Raw genomic sequence first — 14,040 nt, forward strand, 5'->3', positions numbered from 1 at the left:
GCTTCTATTTTTACATAATATAATACGTTGGAAAGACATGGAACTACACTCGGGGGCAAACTATAAAGATCTAATATCAAACTCGATAAGGTTTCAATAACCATTTTAAAAGTTGATAATTATCTTAGCACTGACTCTTAATGAACATTAACTCATACTTTCTCATCATTTTCTTCTTCCTCCTCTAACAGGTAAATTTTCTTCACAACTAGCCATTCTAACTGCTGCAGCTTTACCTTGACTGCAGAAGGGGGGGGGGGGGGGGGGAGAAAAGGGTGAGGAAGAGAGAGGCCCAGTCGCAGGAGTTGTCTCCTTTCCAGTTAAAGACCCTTCAGGCAGGTGCTTAAAACCGGCTACATCTCCAGTCTCTTTTTTATGCTAATTTCTCCTGCTCCGCAGCAGACTAAAGGTGAGGTTAAACTCCCGGGGCCACGGGAGGCTGAGACTCAGACCGCATCCGGGGTGAAATGCAGCATCCCTCTCCTCCCTCTCCCGCCCCCCCCCCTCCCCCCGGGACTGCTAAAGGCCCTGCGCCGCGGAGGCTGGACGGCTCTCCTAGCTGGGGCGAGACCAAGGATTTGGGCCAGTTGCGGCCTCAGTACGCCCCTCCCTCTCCCATCCGACAGGGCAGGTCCTCATCCCTGACATTGACCGTGGGATGCTGAGGCCGCTCCCGGACTTCTCAGACCCACCTCCCATCCCCTAGCGGCGGCGGCGGCGGTGACGCGCCTCGGCCCCCTTGCCCCAGGCCCTGTCCTCTCTCCCCCGTCCCCCACCCCGCATCCTCTCGGAGTCCCCGCCCGCTCCAGCTCCTCCCGGCGGTTGGTTCGGTAATTGGGGTGGGGGCGCGCGCTCCCGGGCAGGAGCGGGAGACAGAAGGGAGGGCAAGGGTGAGGAAGAGAAGGCTGGAGAAAGGGAAGGGAGGAGGGCGCGAGCCGTGGAAGGTGGGGGAGCGCGCGCTGACGTCTCCCGGTGTCACGCACAGAGCGCCGGGTTACGCGCCGACGTCTGGCTGCCACGACTTGCCGTCTGCGGCGGCGGCGAGCGGAGCCCGGAGGGAAAGGAGGAGGGAAGCCGGGGGGCTGCGAGGGCCGCGAGTGAGCGGCAGGGTCTGAGCGGGGGCCTGCCCCGCGCCGGAGCCGAGTCATCTTTTTCCCCTCCCTTTACCCTCCCCTTCCTCCTGCTGATCTTCTCCCTCCCCTCCCCCCTTTCTCTTCCTCCTCAGCTCGGCTGCTCGCGCGGGCGCCCGCCAGCCCGTCAGCCTCAGCCTGAGCCGCAGCTCGCGCCGCCCGGGACAGGTGTGTGCGCGCGCTCGCCCTCTCTCGCCCTCCCCTCACCTGCTGCAGGACAGCGCCCGGGTAAGCCCGCCGCGCGCCGCGCGCCCTCTCCCCCCTCTCTATTCTGCCCCCCCCCTCCTCTCGTGCTGTCTTTCCCCTCCCCCCCCACTCCGCCTGGAGCCCCTCCCGCCGTCGTCGCCGCCGCCGCCGCCGCCGCTGCTGCTGCTGCAGCAGCCCAGCTGCACCCCAAGCCCCGCCGCTCGGTGCGTGTGCGCCCGCCGGAGCGGGTACCGCCCACCCCTGCTCCTCCTTCTCTCCATGATTATTATTTAATCACTGCAGACATCTCTGCACCCGCCCTCTCGGAGAGAGAGGCTGTACAACACCCCTCATTACTACCACTACTTCCCTTTACGCACGCACAGACGTACTTCTTTTCCACAAACTACCCCAGACCCTTAGGACCACCAGTGGTGCTAATTTACGTCAAATTTTCAATATTATTTTAAAATTTTCCCCAGTTTTTCACTGGTTGTGATGCCCCTGCCCACCTTCCCTCCATTCTGAAGAGTCCTGATGTTTAGATTTCCCTTCCTTCCCTCCCCCTTTAAACCGATGAGGCTAAAGGAGGTGGGGGCGGGAAGGAAGATACATAGGGTATGAATAAGATGCCATCGTTGATTTCGCTCCTTTTCACCTTACCTCTACACACACTTTCTTTAAACGTTGTAAAATGGTTTTGACAGCTTGTGTCAAGCCAAACCAAAAGACAGACAGGGCCGCCAAATCAGGCTACTTTAGGGGTTCAGTACCCGGGGGCTAGATCTCGGAGGCTGAGTCCTCCCCCGTTACCTCTCCACCTCTGGCTTTTGTCAGCGTTAGGAAGGGTAGGATGCTTAGATTGCCTTCCTCTCGGATACGGGGTTGTTCCCCATCCCTAAAGAAGTAAAGATCTCTGAAAGAGAAAGGCTTATGGGGATTTTGGATAGCTTTGGTATCCCCGTTGTTTGGTAGTGACAGCTTTTCACTCAGAGGTTAGAGACTGCTTGGCTTAGGACCTGATGCCTCCTGGCCGGGCCGAGGGCTAACAAGCCGGTTCTAGGCGAACTTTTTGTGATGTTGCTAAATCTTCAAAACTCGGTGAGCTCAGGTGTTTAAAAGCCATTGTGGCTACCCCCTTGGAGGAAGTTACTCCATATCTTTGGATGCGGGGTCTTTTCCTATTTTCCCTCGGTAATGCCTGGCCTTTGACCACCACAAAAGGCTGTCTGCAAAGGAGACTGCTTTTTCTGGTAACCCGTCGGAGAGAGCTTATTGCCTTTTGAGAAGGTTTCTGTAATTTAGGGAAAACAGGATTTGATTTGCCATCGTTTGTTGAGGTTAAAACTCTTTTCCTTCAGGTCTCTCATTGCTATCCTTCAAACTTGGACTTTTTATATATGTCAAGAGATTTCAGGAATTGAAATATTCATTGTTACAGGAACTTATATTTTAATTCCTTTGAGTAGCTTGAAAACAATTTAATTACGGAAATACAAAATAAGAAAGGATGGGTTGCGGGAGTCTGAATAGTTATAATTTTTGTATCCTGTGTTGTCCTTCTGGGTGTTTTCTGCTCTGCTGAATTGGTTAACGAAATTTTCTTTTTGTTAATATTGTGTTTATTACTCGCTTTTCTTCAAACTATTCTAATGGTATTTTGTGAGATGTAGTAGTACTACAGAAATGAATTCTTTTCAGATTTTTAATGCTCATATCAAAAATTTAATCATGAACCTTTGGAATGACTAAGACTTGAAGAGGTAGAACTTTGAAGAATTGGTTGGACAATAAGACAAACGTTTTGAAATGGTTTCATAAGAAATTAAACTGTTTTGTTTCTTGCCTTTTGAAATTAAAATGTATCGAAAATTTCCCCATATTTCCGGGCCATTAAAAGAAATGGTCAAATCCTCCATGTTGAGCACTATTAATATCATATCTCAGTTGTAATTTCAGATTTTCAGATAACCTTTTGGTTTAAGTCAGGGATTTGATTTCTTTTGCTTTTAAATGAGTTCCTGAAAATCGGTAGTATACGGTTTGCTTCTGTTTATGTACATTATAAGATGCTGATATTCTAATCTAGATAACTTGTTTTGGTTAAGAAACTTCACAAGCAAGAGGTGGGAGGAAGGTAGGTATGTGTTTGGTTTTTTTTTTTTTTTTTATTAGTGTTTTGTAGTCTTTAATGTATATGTTGACTTTGATTGTTTTATTTCCAAATAGAACTTAATTTTGAAATTCCCTAAAGCCTGTGATCCCAGGAAATCAAAATATCTTCCCTTCCTGCTCTTACCCCATTTTTTTTTTGTTAAGTTGATTTCTTTTGGTTTTATATATATATTTATAGCTTGCTTTTCTTAAATGGACAATCCTGCCCAGTAGTTTTTGTAAAGATGTTTTAAAAACTAGAACCAATCAAAAATCGCACGATAAAATAGTCTCAGAAAACTTAATATTCTGGACTGAGCAGGTTTTTGTTTCTACCTCCCGCCTGCCGCAATATGAGGAACTCTTAAAGAAAAATCAAACACTTAAACAATTTGGGAGGGTAACCTGTATTTCTTCATCTTTAAAATCAGAGGTTTGAATATATTGATAAAATCTTTAATATTCTTTGAGTTTTTTAGGCCTTTTAATTTTAAATATCGTTCCCCCCTTTATTTTATTTTCAACTTTATTTAAATTGTACAAGTTTAATTTTACATCTAATATCTTATTTTAAAATAATATACAATTGGATATGAGGAATCTTTCTGGTGCTCTGATGAACTGAGCTTTGATAATTAACAAAGGAATAGATTTCTCTTAAGTGGATAAGCTTTGTATTTGGAATTTAAATCCTAACTATAAGCCAGTATTAAAATTTTTAATCAAATTTGAGCAATTTTTCGTTGTAAATATCATCCCAGTTGCAGCCACATTCATTCTTTTCAGACCCCCCATTGTAGACTTCTCTAAAGTAGAGAACCTCATTTTCTCCCCTTAACTTTGGAACCATTTGCCCCTAGGGAATTTGCATGAAATTCTTTTTTTTTTTTTTCCTACTGTAGCAATTAAAATTTGCTTTATTTGATTTATAATTGAACTGTTTCATGATGACACATTATTTCTTTCTCTGTATTCTCTTTCTTTGGCTGTAAAGTAGGAATATTGTTAAAAAAAAAAAAAACTGGTATAAAATTCCTCCAGTTTTTGTTGTGGTAGTGGTGGTGGTGTTTTGTTATAAATGTGGTGATGCTTGTATCTCGGGTGGGTTGTCTCTTCCCCGCCTTGGTCTCCCTAGCCTCTGTTCCCTTGGGCTCCTCTGAAACCTGCACGGACGGGATCGGAGGCTTCTACTTGTCCTCACTTTGAAAACTGACGGGACTTGACGGGAACTATGCATTTTCCCTCCCCGGTAGAGGACCCAAGACCTTTTTGAGCGTCTAGGGGCTACAGTTGCGTTTGAGGGAAATCTGAGGATCCCCAAACGCAACCTTCTGTTTCTCAAAGCAAAACCTATGGCGGTAAGAAACTGTGGGGAAAGGATTCGGGCTTCCGACTTCCCCTTTCCGGTGCCCTCTCTAGCGAAGATTGCTCTTTGGGGCATTGGCTCCTTAGTGTTCCTATTGCCCTGTCTTATTCTGCTAAGGAAACTTTATCCGAAAGTGTGAAGAAAACCCAAATAAGCGGAGGATCCCAAATAAAAGCACCAATTTCCTGGCTGCTTAAACCTACTACTTTGCCTCGCTACCAGAGCTGAAACCTGGGAGCACTATCCCAAGTATCTCAGATACTAAACGGGAAGCAAATTCTTATCTAGAGAGAAGGGATCCGGGTCTATCCAGGGTCCTGATCATTACTGATGAAACATTTTTAGTCGTTTTCCTTGTCATTGCTGATATAAGACAGGGTTCCTCCGAGGGGCAATCAAGTGGATATTCGGGATAAAAGGTAGTAGGAGAAGCAGAGCCTAGTTTCCCCTTCCCCTGAGCTTCAGGAATCGATGGAAAAGGACAGAGGAGAAAGGAGAGGGACTCTGTGTTGTATCCCTATTGGGACACCTGAAAAATTCTCATCTGGAGAAATAATTTGTGCTTGACACAGAACTAGGAATTTTCTCTCTTCTATGAGGCTATTTCCCAGAACCTGTTGTTCAGTGCTTTGTACGTAGTAAGTACATAATGTTTATTGGATTGGATTAACCTTGGATATGGGCTGGTGACTGGACTGATGGTATACATAGTAGTTTTTGGATCTGGTTCTTGATATCATAAATTCTTTGAATTCTACTACTTGAATAATAGAGAACCCACATTAGTGGAATGAGTGCCTGAATTTGAGTAGTTTACCTTCCATCAAGAGGAGACTTGATTATTTAGGATTTAGGCACAAGGGCCCTTGATTAGTAAGGTACAAGAGGCCTACTTTAGAGAAAAGGTACTATAGTTACATGATTTTGGACCCAAAAATGTTCCATTGATATTTTTACCCCTTTGATTGTAGATTCTTCCTATACTTAAGAGGGTTTATTGCCCCTTATCATATCAGAACTGAGCTTTGGCAAGGAATCTTGCCAGGGCTAGGCTTAGTTGAGAAGGCAGTCCTGGGCTGGGCACTGGAACAGTCAGGTCTCTGAGAAACCTGTTCAGGTTTTGGTCTGTTCTTTCTGCTGGGGAAGGTAGTATAGTTAACAGCCTCCTCCTGCCCTCAGCACTGGAGGAAAAGGACTGGGTTGTGGGTTCCTTTCGTTAGGCCCCTCATGAAACAAAAGTGTGGATAGGGAGCTACAGCTTTCTCAGAACCTCCGAAAGGACTGGGACAAACGTCTTCTGTCGGAGAGAAAGGGAATGGGTTCTTGGTTGTTGACTCAGAGGGTGAACCAAGGACTTTTGGGCCCACCTCTCTTTCCTATTATCCTAGTACATCTTCCTTTTCCATCATCGTCTGAGGATCCGATGTTAAGGGTGTTAACATAGGCATTGACCTGTCAGGTCCCCTCACTTAAACCAAATAGGGATCTTTTTATTTGTTTAAGAGAGAAGAGGGGGATAGTCTATGCCTGCCACATCTGGAGAGTCCTGATCTTAGGACAGGGAAGGACTCCGACCTGCCCTAATGAATTTTGGGAAAGAACTGCAGTTTCCCCCTCCCCCTCAAATGATGGCATTTTTTATAGAGTGGATTTCCTAAATCTGGTTTGGTTCTCTCCTTTATTCTGATTCCTTCTTTATTCTGGAAACCCACTCCTTCTTGGGTCTGATGGCTAGGTACCCTGATTTTGCTGCATAGCTGGTCTGCAACCTAAGCTGAGCCAACCCAAGAGCCCGGTGCCCCCCTTCCCCCGTTGATGGAAGTGGGGGGATGTGCAATGCTGTCCTGTAAGGGGTTGGGTGCAGCTTACTATGGTTCGGTGGGATTTGGGAGGGGGCAAAGGAGAGGGGATGAGGACCTGTAAGCGCCCTCAGCAGTTTGAGTCCGGTCTCTCCTTCTCTTCCCTTAGTGCCCCCACCCGGGTGCACTGGGCGGTGCGGGGCTGCGGTTGGGGGGAGGGGGAGCGGGATCATCTGAGGCCAGAGCCGCTGCCGTGCGCGGGGAGGGGGAGGAGGGAGGAAGAGAGGAGAGAGAGAGGGAGGGGGAGAGACAGAGGGAGGGACAGGCAAGGTGTCTGCTGCTCCGCTGGCGGCCTCTGCTCTATCTCCGGGAGGCCGGGCGGCTCCTCATCCTCCTGCGGGTCTCCCGCCTCCGGGGCCAGGGCTCTGCGGTAGGAGAACCCGGAGCGGGGCCTGTCCCCTCACCCCACTTTAGATTGGGTGGATGGGGGAATCAGGGGAATGGCCTTGCCTCGGGCTCTCTCCCACTCCCCCCAGGTGGCTGCGCAGGCCCCGGGGAGGCCGCTCCCGGGTCTCCTGGGCCCCGACGGACGTCGGAACCGGCGCTGACCTATTTGAAGCCTTGCCCCCCCCCCCTTTGCGGATGGTGGCAGCTCCCCCTTCTCCCCCCCCCTCCCCTGCGGGCTGTGGCGGCGGAGGGGTCCAGCCCGGCGGCGGCGACGACGCGTCCCAGCTCCCTCCTCCTCTCCTTCTCCCTCCCCTCCCCCCCACCCGGGTGCTGGGGGGGTGGGCGCTGCCTCGCAGGCTGGGGGCGGGGTGGGGGGATAAGAAGGGGGGAGTGAGCGCTAGCGAGCGCGCGGGGGGTCACGTGCCGGGCGCCGTACAGTAGGGCGCCCTGTTACTGTACTCGGGGAGTCAGTGCCCTGTTACCGGGTCTCGTCTGTCTCGTCTCTTTTCCCTCAGATCTCGCGAGATCGGCTGGCTGGCTGTGGGGGTTGCAGCAGCGGCGGCGGCGGCAGGCGGAGCCGGGGGAAGGGAAGGCAGCGGCGGCGGCAGGCGGAGCGGCAGGCGGAGCGGCGGCGGCGGCGGCGGCGGCGGGCGGCCGGCTGAGCGGCAGCATCATGGCGGACCGAGACAGTGGCAGCGAGCAAAGCGGAGCGGCGCTGGGCTCTGGCGGCTCCCTGGGGCACCCGGGCTCTGGCTCGGGCGGCGGCGGGGGCGGCGGCGGCGGGGGCGGCGGCGGGGCCCCGGGGGGGCTGCAGCATGAGACCCAGGAGCTGGCCTCCAAGCGGGTGGACATCCAGAACAAGCGCTTCTACCTGGACGTGAAGCAGAATGCCAAGGGCCGCTTCCTGAAGATCGCCGAGGTGGGCGCTGGGGGCAACAAGAGCCGCCTCACGCTCTCCATGTCGGTGGCCGTGGAGTTCCGTGACTACCTGGGCGACTTCATCGAGCACTACGCGCAGCTGGGCCCCAGCCAGCCCCCGGACCTGGCCCAGGCGCAGGATGAACCGCGCCGGGCACTCAAGAGCGAGTTCCTGGTGCGAGAGAATCGCAAGTACTACATGGATCTCAAGGAGAACCAGCGGGGCCGCTTCCTCCGCATCCGCCAGACGGTCAACCGGGGGCCCGGCCTGGGCTCCACGCAGGGCCAGACCATCGCCCTGCCGGCCCAGGGGCTCATCGAGTTCCGTGACGCCCTGGCCAAGCTTATCGACGACTATGGCGTGGAGGAGGAGCCGGCCGAGCTGCCCGAGGGCACCTCCTTGACTGTGGACAACAAGCGTTTCTTCTTCGACGTGGGCTCCAACAAGTACGGGGTGTTCATGCGGGTGAGCGAGGTGAAGCCCACTTACCGCAACTCCATCACTGTCCCCTATAAAGTGTGGGCCAAGTTCGGCCATACCTTCTGCAAGTACTCCGAGGAGATGAAGAAGATCCAGGAGAAGCAGAGGGAGAAGCGGGCTGCCTGCGAGCAGCTCCACCAGCAGCAGCAGCAGCAGCAGGAGGATACAGCAGCAGCAACCCTGCTGCTGCAGGGGGAGGAGGAGGGGGAGGAAGATTGATCAAACTGTAAAAAACATAAACACACATACACACACAAACAGAGAGGAAAAAAACTATACTATAAAGAAAGAGAGAAAATAAAATTTAAAAAATGTTAAAAAAAAAAATGTAACTGTTAACTCCAAGGGAGCACCCACCACCCACCGAACCTCCACCAACTGACAGTTTCTCTTCTTGACTTGCCACCCATCGCTGGATGTTGTCCACTTTATCCACCATATAAAACAGTAAGCAGCTGCTAAAACAAAACAAAAAAAAAAAAAACAAAAAAGTAATAACATTATATATGAACTGTGTTTCCTACTTGATTAAAAAATATAAAGAACTGAGTGTTTATTTCCCTAATTAACCAAGAACTTTTGTACACGTTTAAGCTATTATTATTAAAAGTGTTTGCAAAATGGTCAAGATTATAATATTGCTGAATTATATTAAAAAAAAAGTCCTTTTCATGTTGAGCTAACATTTGACTTTAGCACAAAAAAAGAGATATTTTAGAACACGTAAAATAATATTTTTAGTTTTTTCTTCTCATTTTGTTACCAAATTTCAAACCTTACATGGAGGTTATTATAGTATATTTGACACCCTATATACCTGTGATTAGAGATGTGTATATATATGAGGGCTAGGCATGCTTTGTGTCTGAGCTTTGTCTAAATGTTATGCAGAAGTTTGTAGAGTTAAAAGGTACGTAGGTTTAATTCATGCAAGGTAAACAATAAGTGCTCTCTTTTATACAATATGCATTGCATCTGGACCTTAAACATATAAAATGGTCAGTGAAACTTCTGTGAACATGAAGAAAATTATTAAAAAAGGCATTTAAATGAAATTTGCTAAGTTGTGATTTTTACGGTTTGAACCAAAGTTATTCAAATAGTAAAAAAAAGAAAAAAGAAAAAAAGAATATCTCCTCCCATAATATTTTTCTGCTCCTGTTTGGTTTACAACTAAGTAGGCGTATTGTCATTATTGTGTATATGAGATGTACTTGTATTGTTCATAATATATTTTTTTTATTATGTGTAGAAAGACTTAAAGTACTTACCTTATGTGCAGCAATTTCCAGTGAACCTGTATTTGGACAACAGGTAGTGAGTCTTTGTGTGGTCACTGACACTAGCACTGTTTCCTAAACTTGCAAGAGGTCTGAAGCTATCCTTTGATTTATGCCAGTGCTATTAATTTATGTAGGCCTGTTAGAAACCAGTGCAACACAATTATAGAGTTATCCTACTGAGCCATGGATTTTGAGTTTCATATAAAAGTGAAAGCCAAGTTGGTGTATGTAAAGGATTTCCATGTAGCTGTGGTGCTAGTTATTACTGGCTACATTATATTCTAAGTGTATTTGTGACCCCAAGTGTACAAGCCTCCTATCAAGTTTGTTCTTGTAACTCTTATATTCAAGGTGTAGGGTATGAAAATGCAGAACTTAGGAGAGCACTGATTTGTCAGCTGTTGTCCTCCAAACTGAAGTTATTTGTAACTATAGACTTTTACAGGTTTTCCTTTAAAGATGTTTGTGTGCTTTTAATTGACAACTAACTTCTTGCTGCTGTATAGTAAAATATTAATATATTTTTATCATTAAACTGCTGCATGACTATCATCATTGAGTGAAGAGAAAATGTTATAAAAAAGATGCCTTAAACAGTACATTTTTGTTCAGAATTCTGTAGAAAGCGTTTAAGTAAATGGAGAATCTTGTCTGACTCAAAGTTCTGGGGATGAAATAATTTGTTTCTTGACAAATCTAACCATGTAGATCTAACTGCTGTATATAGAAGACACCACCTGTAGGAACAGGAAGGTATCTGTGCTTCTCAATGATTGTAAAGCATTGGCCTAGGAAGGTGAAAAAGTTGTCTAAAGTAACTTTTCTGCTGGTTCATTTGGTTTTATTTTTATATTTTTAAAGTTCCCTGGTTGTGTTTTTTCTTTGTTTTTGAGATCTACTGTATTTGTTGGATAAACAAGCTATTTCCATTGTACTGTGCATTTCTCTTTTAAATAATTTGCTTTTAGTATTCATGCAATGTTAAATATGATATGACCTTACAGTAGTTAGGAGTTTCTTTTACTTAAAAATCACTGGAAATTATTAAATTGCTTTTTTTCTCCCCAAGATGCATTTTTCTTATTTCCAAATAGTAGAATTAAGCTTTGACAGTACATAATGTGAGTCACTTGGAATGCTTTTCACCTGCATGTAAACATTAATGACCTGGGATTTGTTGTTGTTGTTTTAAAGTTTGTTGAGCAGTTTTGTTCACTGTACTTTAACTGTGATATGGAAAAGATTGCATTATCTGTGCTGTTTCTAGTTAGAAAAGTGATTTGCTTTGATTTTTGTTTCTGGTTTTCTATAGGTCTTAAAAGTTAAGCATTGTATAACAGGTGGTTGGAATACTTCTAGATCAGTGTTTTATAATTGCCAGCAGTAAGTAGTTCAAGTCAGCGAAACCAAGTCAAATTTAGGCAAAGTGACCTTTCTTAACATAGAGAAGAGAGTCCTTTCACAACATTTTCTTTAGGGTCAGAATTACCGAAAGGGAAACCTCAACTATAGATATCAGATTCTGCTTTGGAATTGGACCAGATAGAAGTATATGGGTTGTGCAATTTTAGTTACACTATAAGAGTTGATTGAACACAATCTTAGCAAGTTTTTGTGCACAGTGTCTGATTTGCAGTCAGTGAGGTTTTGTTTTTGTTTTTTTTTTTTTCCTAATTCACATACAGATAATACTAAGATTTACATGGTGACCATGGAAAAGATAAATGACTGTAAAGATGCTCTTGTTGCATCGGTTTATCCTTGTTTCCTCCCCCAGGTGCTTGGTACTAAGGTTCAGTATCTCAGTGTTTTTCAACCGAAAGTTGTTTCTTTTGTTTTTCTTTCAATGGTAACCCTGTTTATGCTAGAACAATAAAGGTATTGGTATATTTGACCATATGTGTTACTCAAAGAAGACAATATGATCAAATGTGCCTCCCACCTCCCCCAAAAAAATCAACCCAACAGAAAACAAAAACCAATTCCTTATAAGTATTGCCTTATTTTTCTTGATCTGTTTTGTCTTACAATGGTCCAATAGCTTGGTCAAATTTTATTTGCCTGAGTGTGAAAGAAAACTTGAAATTCATTGCAATATTGACATTCTTTAAAATGAGAGACACTGTCAAGTAATTCAACCCAGAGGAAAATAGCCACCAGATTTAAATACCAGTTGTGGTGGTGGTGGTTGTGGTGGTGATGGTGGTGGTGGTAATGGTTGGTGGTGGTGGTGGTGGTGGTGGTGATGGTTAATCTTTTATTTTAAAAGCCACTGTTGATTTGTGCCTCATATTTTTCATGCTGAAGTTATAAGCAGCAGTCATCCAGCCACAGAGGGAGCTAAAGTTAACTAACCAGAACTGTACAGAAATCATTATACATGCTTTTTCACAACAAAGGAAGTTCATAAGAAAAGCCATGTTGGCTTTTACTCTGTAAAATACAGATTGGAGGATAGATGAATATTTGCCAAATAGAAAGAAACAATAAGAAAAAAAAATACTGTTTTCTAGCTTTTCAAAAGCCATGGAGTCTCTAAACCAAAACCTACCAACAAAAATCCTTGACAGTGTCACTTTTTAGTTTTCCCTGGAAGGGGGTGAAGTTGAACTAAAGTATAAAATATAGCAGTATGTTGTGGGTTTTTTTTTTTAATTTTACAAATGCTTTTAAAGAATAGAGTTGCTATAGTAAAAATGGTTTATTATCTTGATTTGTTTTTTCAGGTATGCAGAAGGCTGCTAGTAATTTTAACCCTTCCTTTATCCAAAGTAGACAATTATTTTTATTTGGGAACAAGTACATTGTTGCCTTTTTAAATAGCACTATAACAACCTCTGATAGTTATAGTGTAATCTTTATCCCTTGCAAACTATGCAAAGTAAATGTAAATTAGGATTAAATTAAAGATAGTTGATTAAATTTCAATCAGGTGGCATTCAGAAAACTAACTGAATTATATACCAAGAAAAACTATTAGTCTAAGAGCTATGTAAGCTAACAACAAAATATAATTTAGCTACCTATTCTAAAAATTGTCAACATTAATATTGTGTAACAGGTCTGGAGAAGATTGCCTCCTTTCTTAAAAAGAGAGATTAAGGATTTTTATAATTGTTTTTCATCAAATTTTAATATTTTTGTCAAATTTTTAGGTATTTAATTTGTAAAAGTCTGCTTTGTACTAGCATACAGAAAATAGGGTATTGATTTAAACTTTTTGAAGCCAAGTGATCAAGTACATTTGTAATAAAAGTCAATGGATCGATATCAGTTGTACTCACTGTTTTCATTTCTTGTACTTTCTAATGCAGTGGTGTTATACTTCTGCAAGAAACATGAACTGAATCTGGGGGGGTGGGAGGGAGACAACTGATTTAATATGAATATAAAAAATCTGGATGATTTTCATGACCACACACCTTATAGCATTAAGTCAGTGAAGATTTGGTTGATCATAAGAAATGCATTTTTATTAATATACTTATTTTTTGCTTAACGTTTTCCTGCCAAATTTAATGTTTTGGGGCTTTTGGCTTTTTGTTTTCATACCTTTTTTGCATTTTTTTTTATTAGAGCTTGAAACTTAAGAGACCTTCCTTTTGAGATGTGGCCTTTTTTTTTTTTTTTTTTGCCAGCCTTGTCAGTCCCACTATATAGCATGATACTTTTTACATTCTATGCATTTCTTTTCTGAAACATTCCATCTCTTCTTTTTCATGGTCCACGTGTGTATGTATACTTGTATACATATGTGTATATATACTTTTCATAATGTGATTTTTTTTAAAGGCCTGTATAACTAGGTCTAATAGCATTATATTCATGCCATTATTTTTTCTATATGTAAACAAATGTAAGCTTTTCTTTTCTAAGTTAGAAATATTATACCAAATCTGATGACTTATTCACATTCTTTCCCAAAATTTTTGGAATGGGTATAAAATCCTGACATTGATGTACAAGAATGCTAAAACAAAGTCATTTTTTCAATTACTAATATTTTGGACATTTGATGCCAACTCTAAGTAAACTATTTTTACATATATATATATATATAGTTGAGATGATCACTTTGGAGAGTAAAATAAGTAAAAACTAAAAATATCTGGTTAAGCATTTTTTAAAACAACTCATTGAGATGGTTTTTTTTTTTTTTTTTGCAGTTTTTGTTGACAGAATGTTGTTAGATTGAAAATGAAACATTAAGAGATTTTTTTGATACTTTAATTTTCTGTTGATTGAATTTTGATCGTTCACTCAGCATCAACCAGGA

The 14,040-nt window shown here is 43.9% G+C and overlaps 1 protein-coding gene across 1 annotated transcript; it reads left to right on the top strand.

Annotated features, from left to right (window-relative positions):
* Window positions 1-7,722: 7,722 nt before the first annotated feature.
* On the top strand, window positions 7,723-13,034 carry PURA (purine rich element binding protein A). Its single transcript, XM_003756606.3, has one exon. The coding sequence runs from the start codon at window positions 7,756-7,758 to the stop codon at window positions 8,698-8,700; it is 945 nt and encodes a 314-aa protein (XP_003756654.2). The 5' UTR covers window positions 7,723-7,755; the 3' UTR covers window positions 8,701-13,034.
* Window positions 13,035-14,040: the final 1,006 nt, after the last annotated feature.

Source organism: Sarcophilus harrisii, chromosome 2, assembly GCF_902635505.1.
Source record: "Sarcophilus harrisii chromosome 2, mSarHar1.11, whole genome shotgun sequence".
Classification (NCBI taxonomy): Eukaryota; Metazoa; Chordata; class Mammalia; order Dasyuromorphia; family Dasyuridae; genus Sarcophilus; species Sarcophilus harrisii.

Excerpts from the sequence above, each read along its gene's own strand:
- PURA (XM_003756606.3), top strand. The coding sequence starts at position 7,756 with ATGGCGGACCGAGACAGTGGCAGCGAGCAAAGCGGAGCGGCGCTGGGC.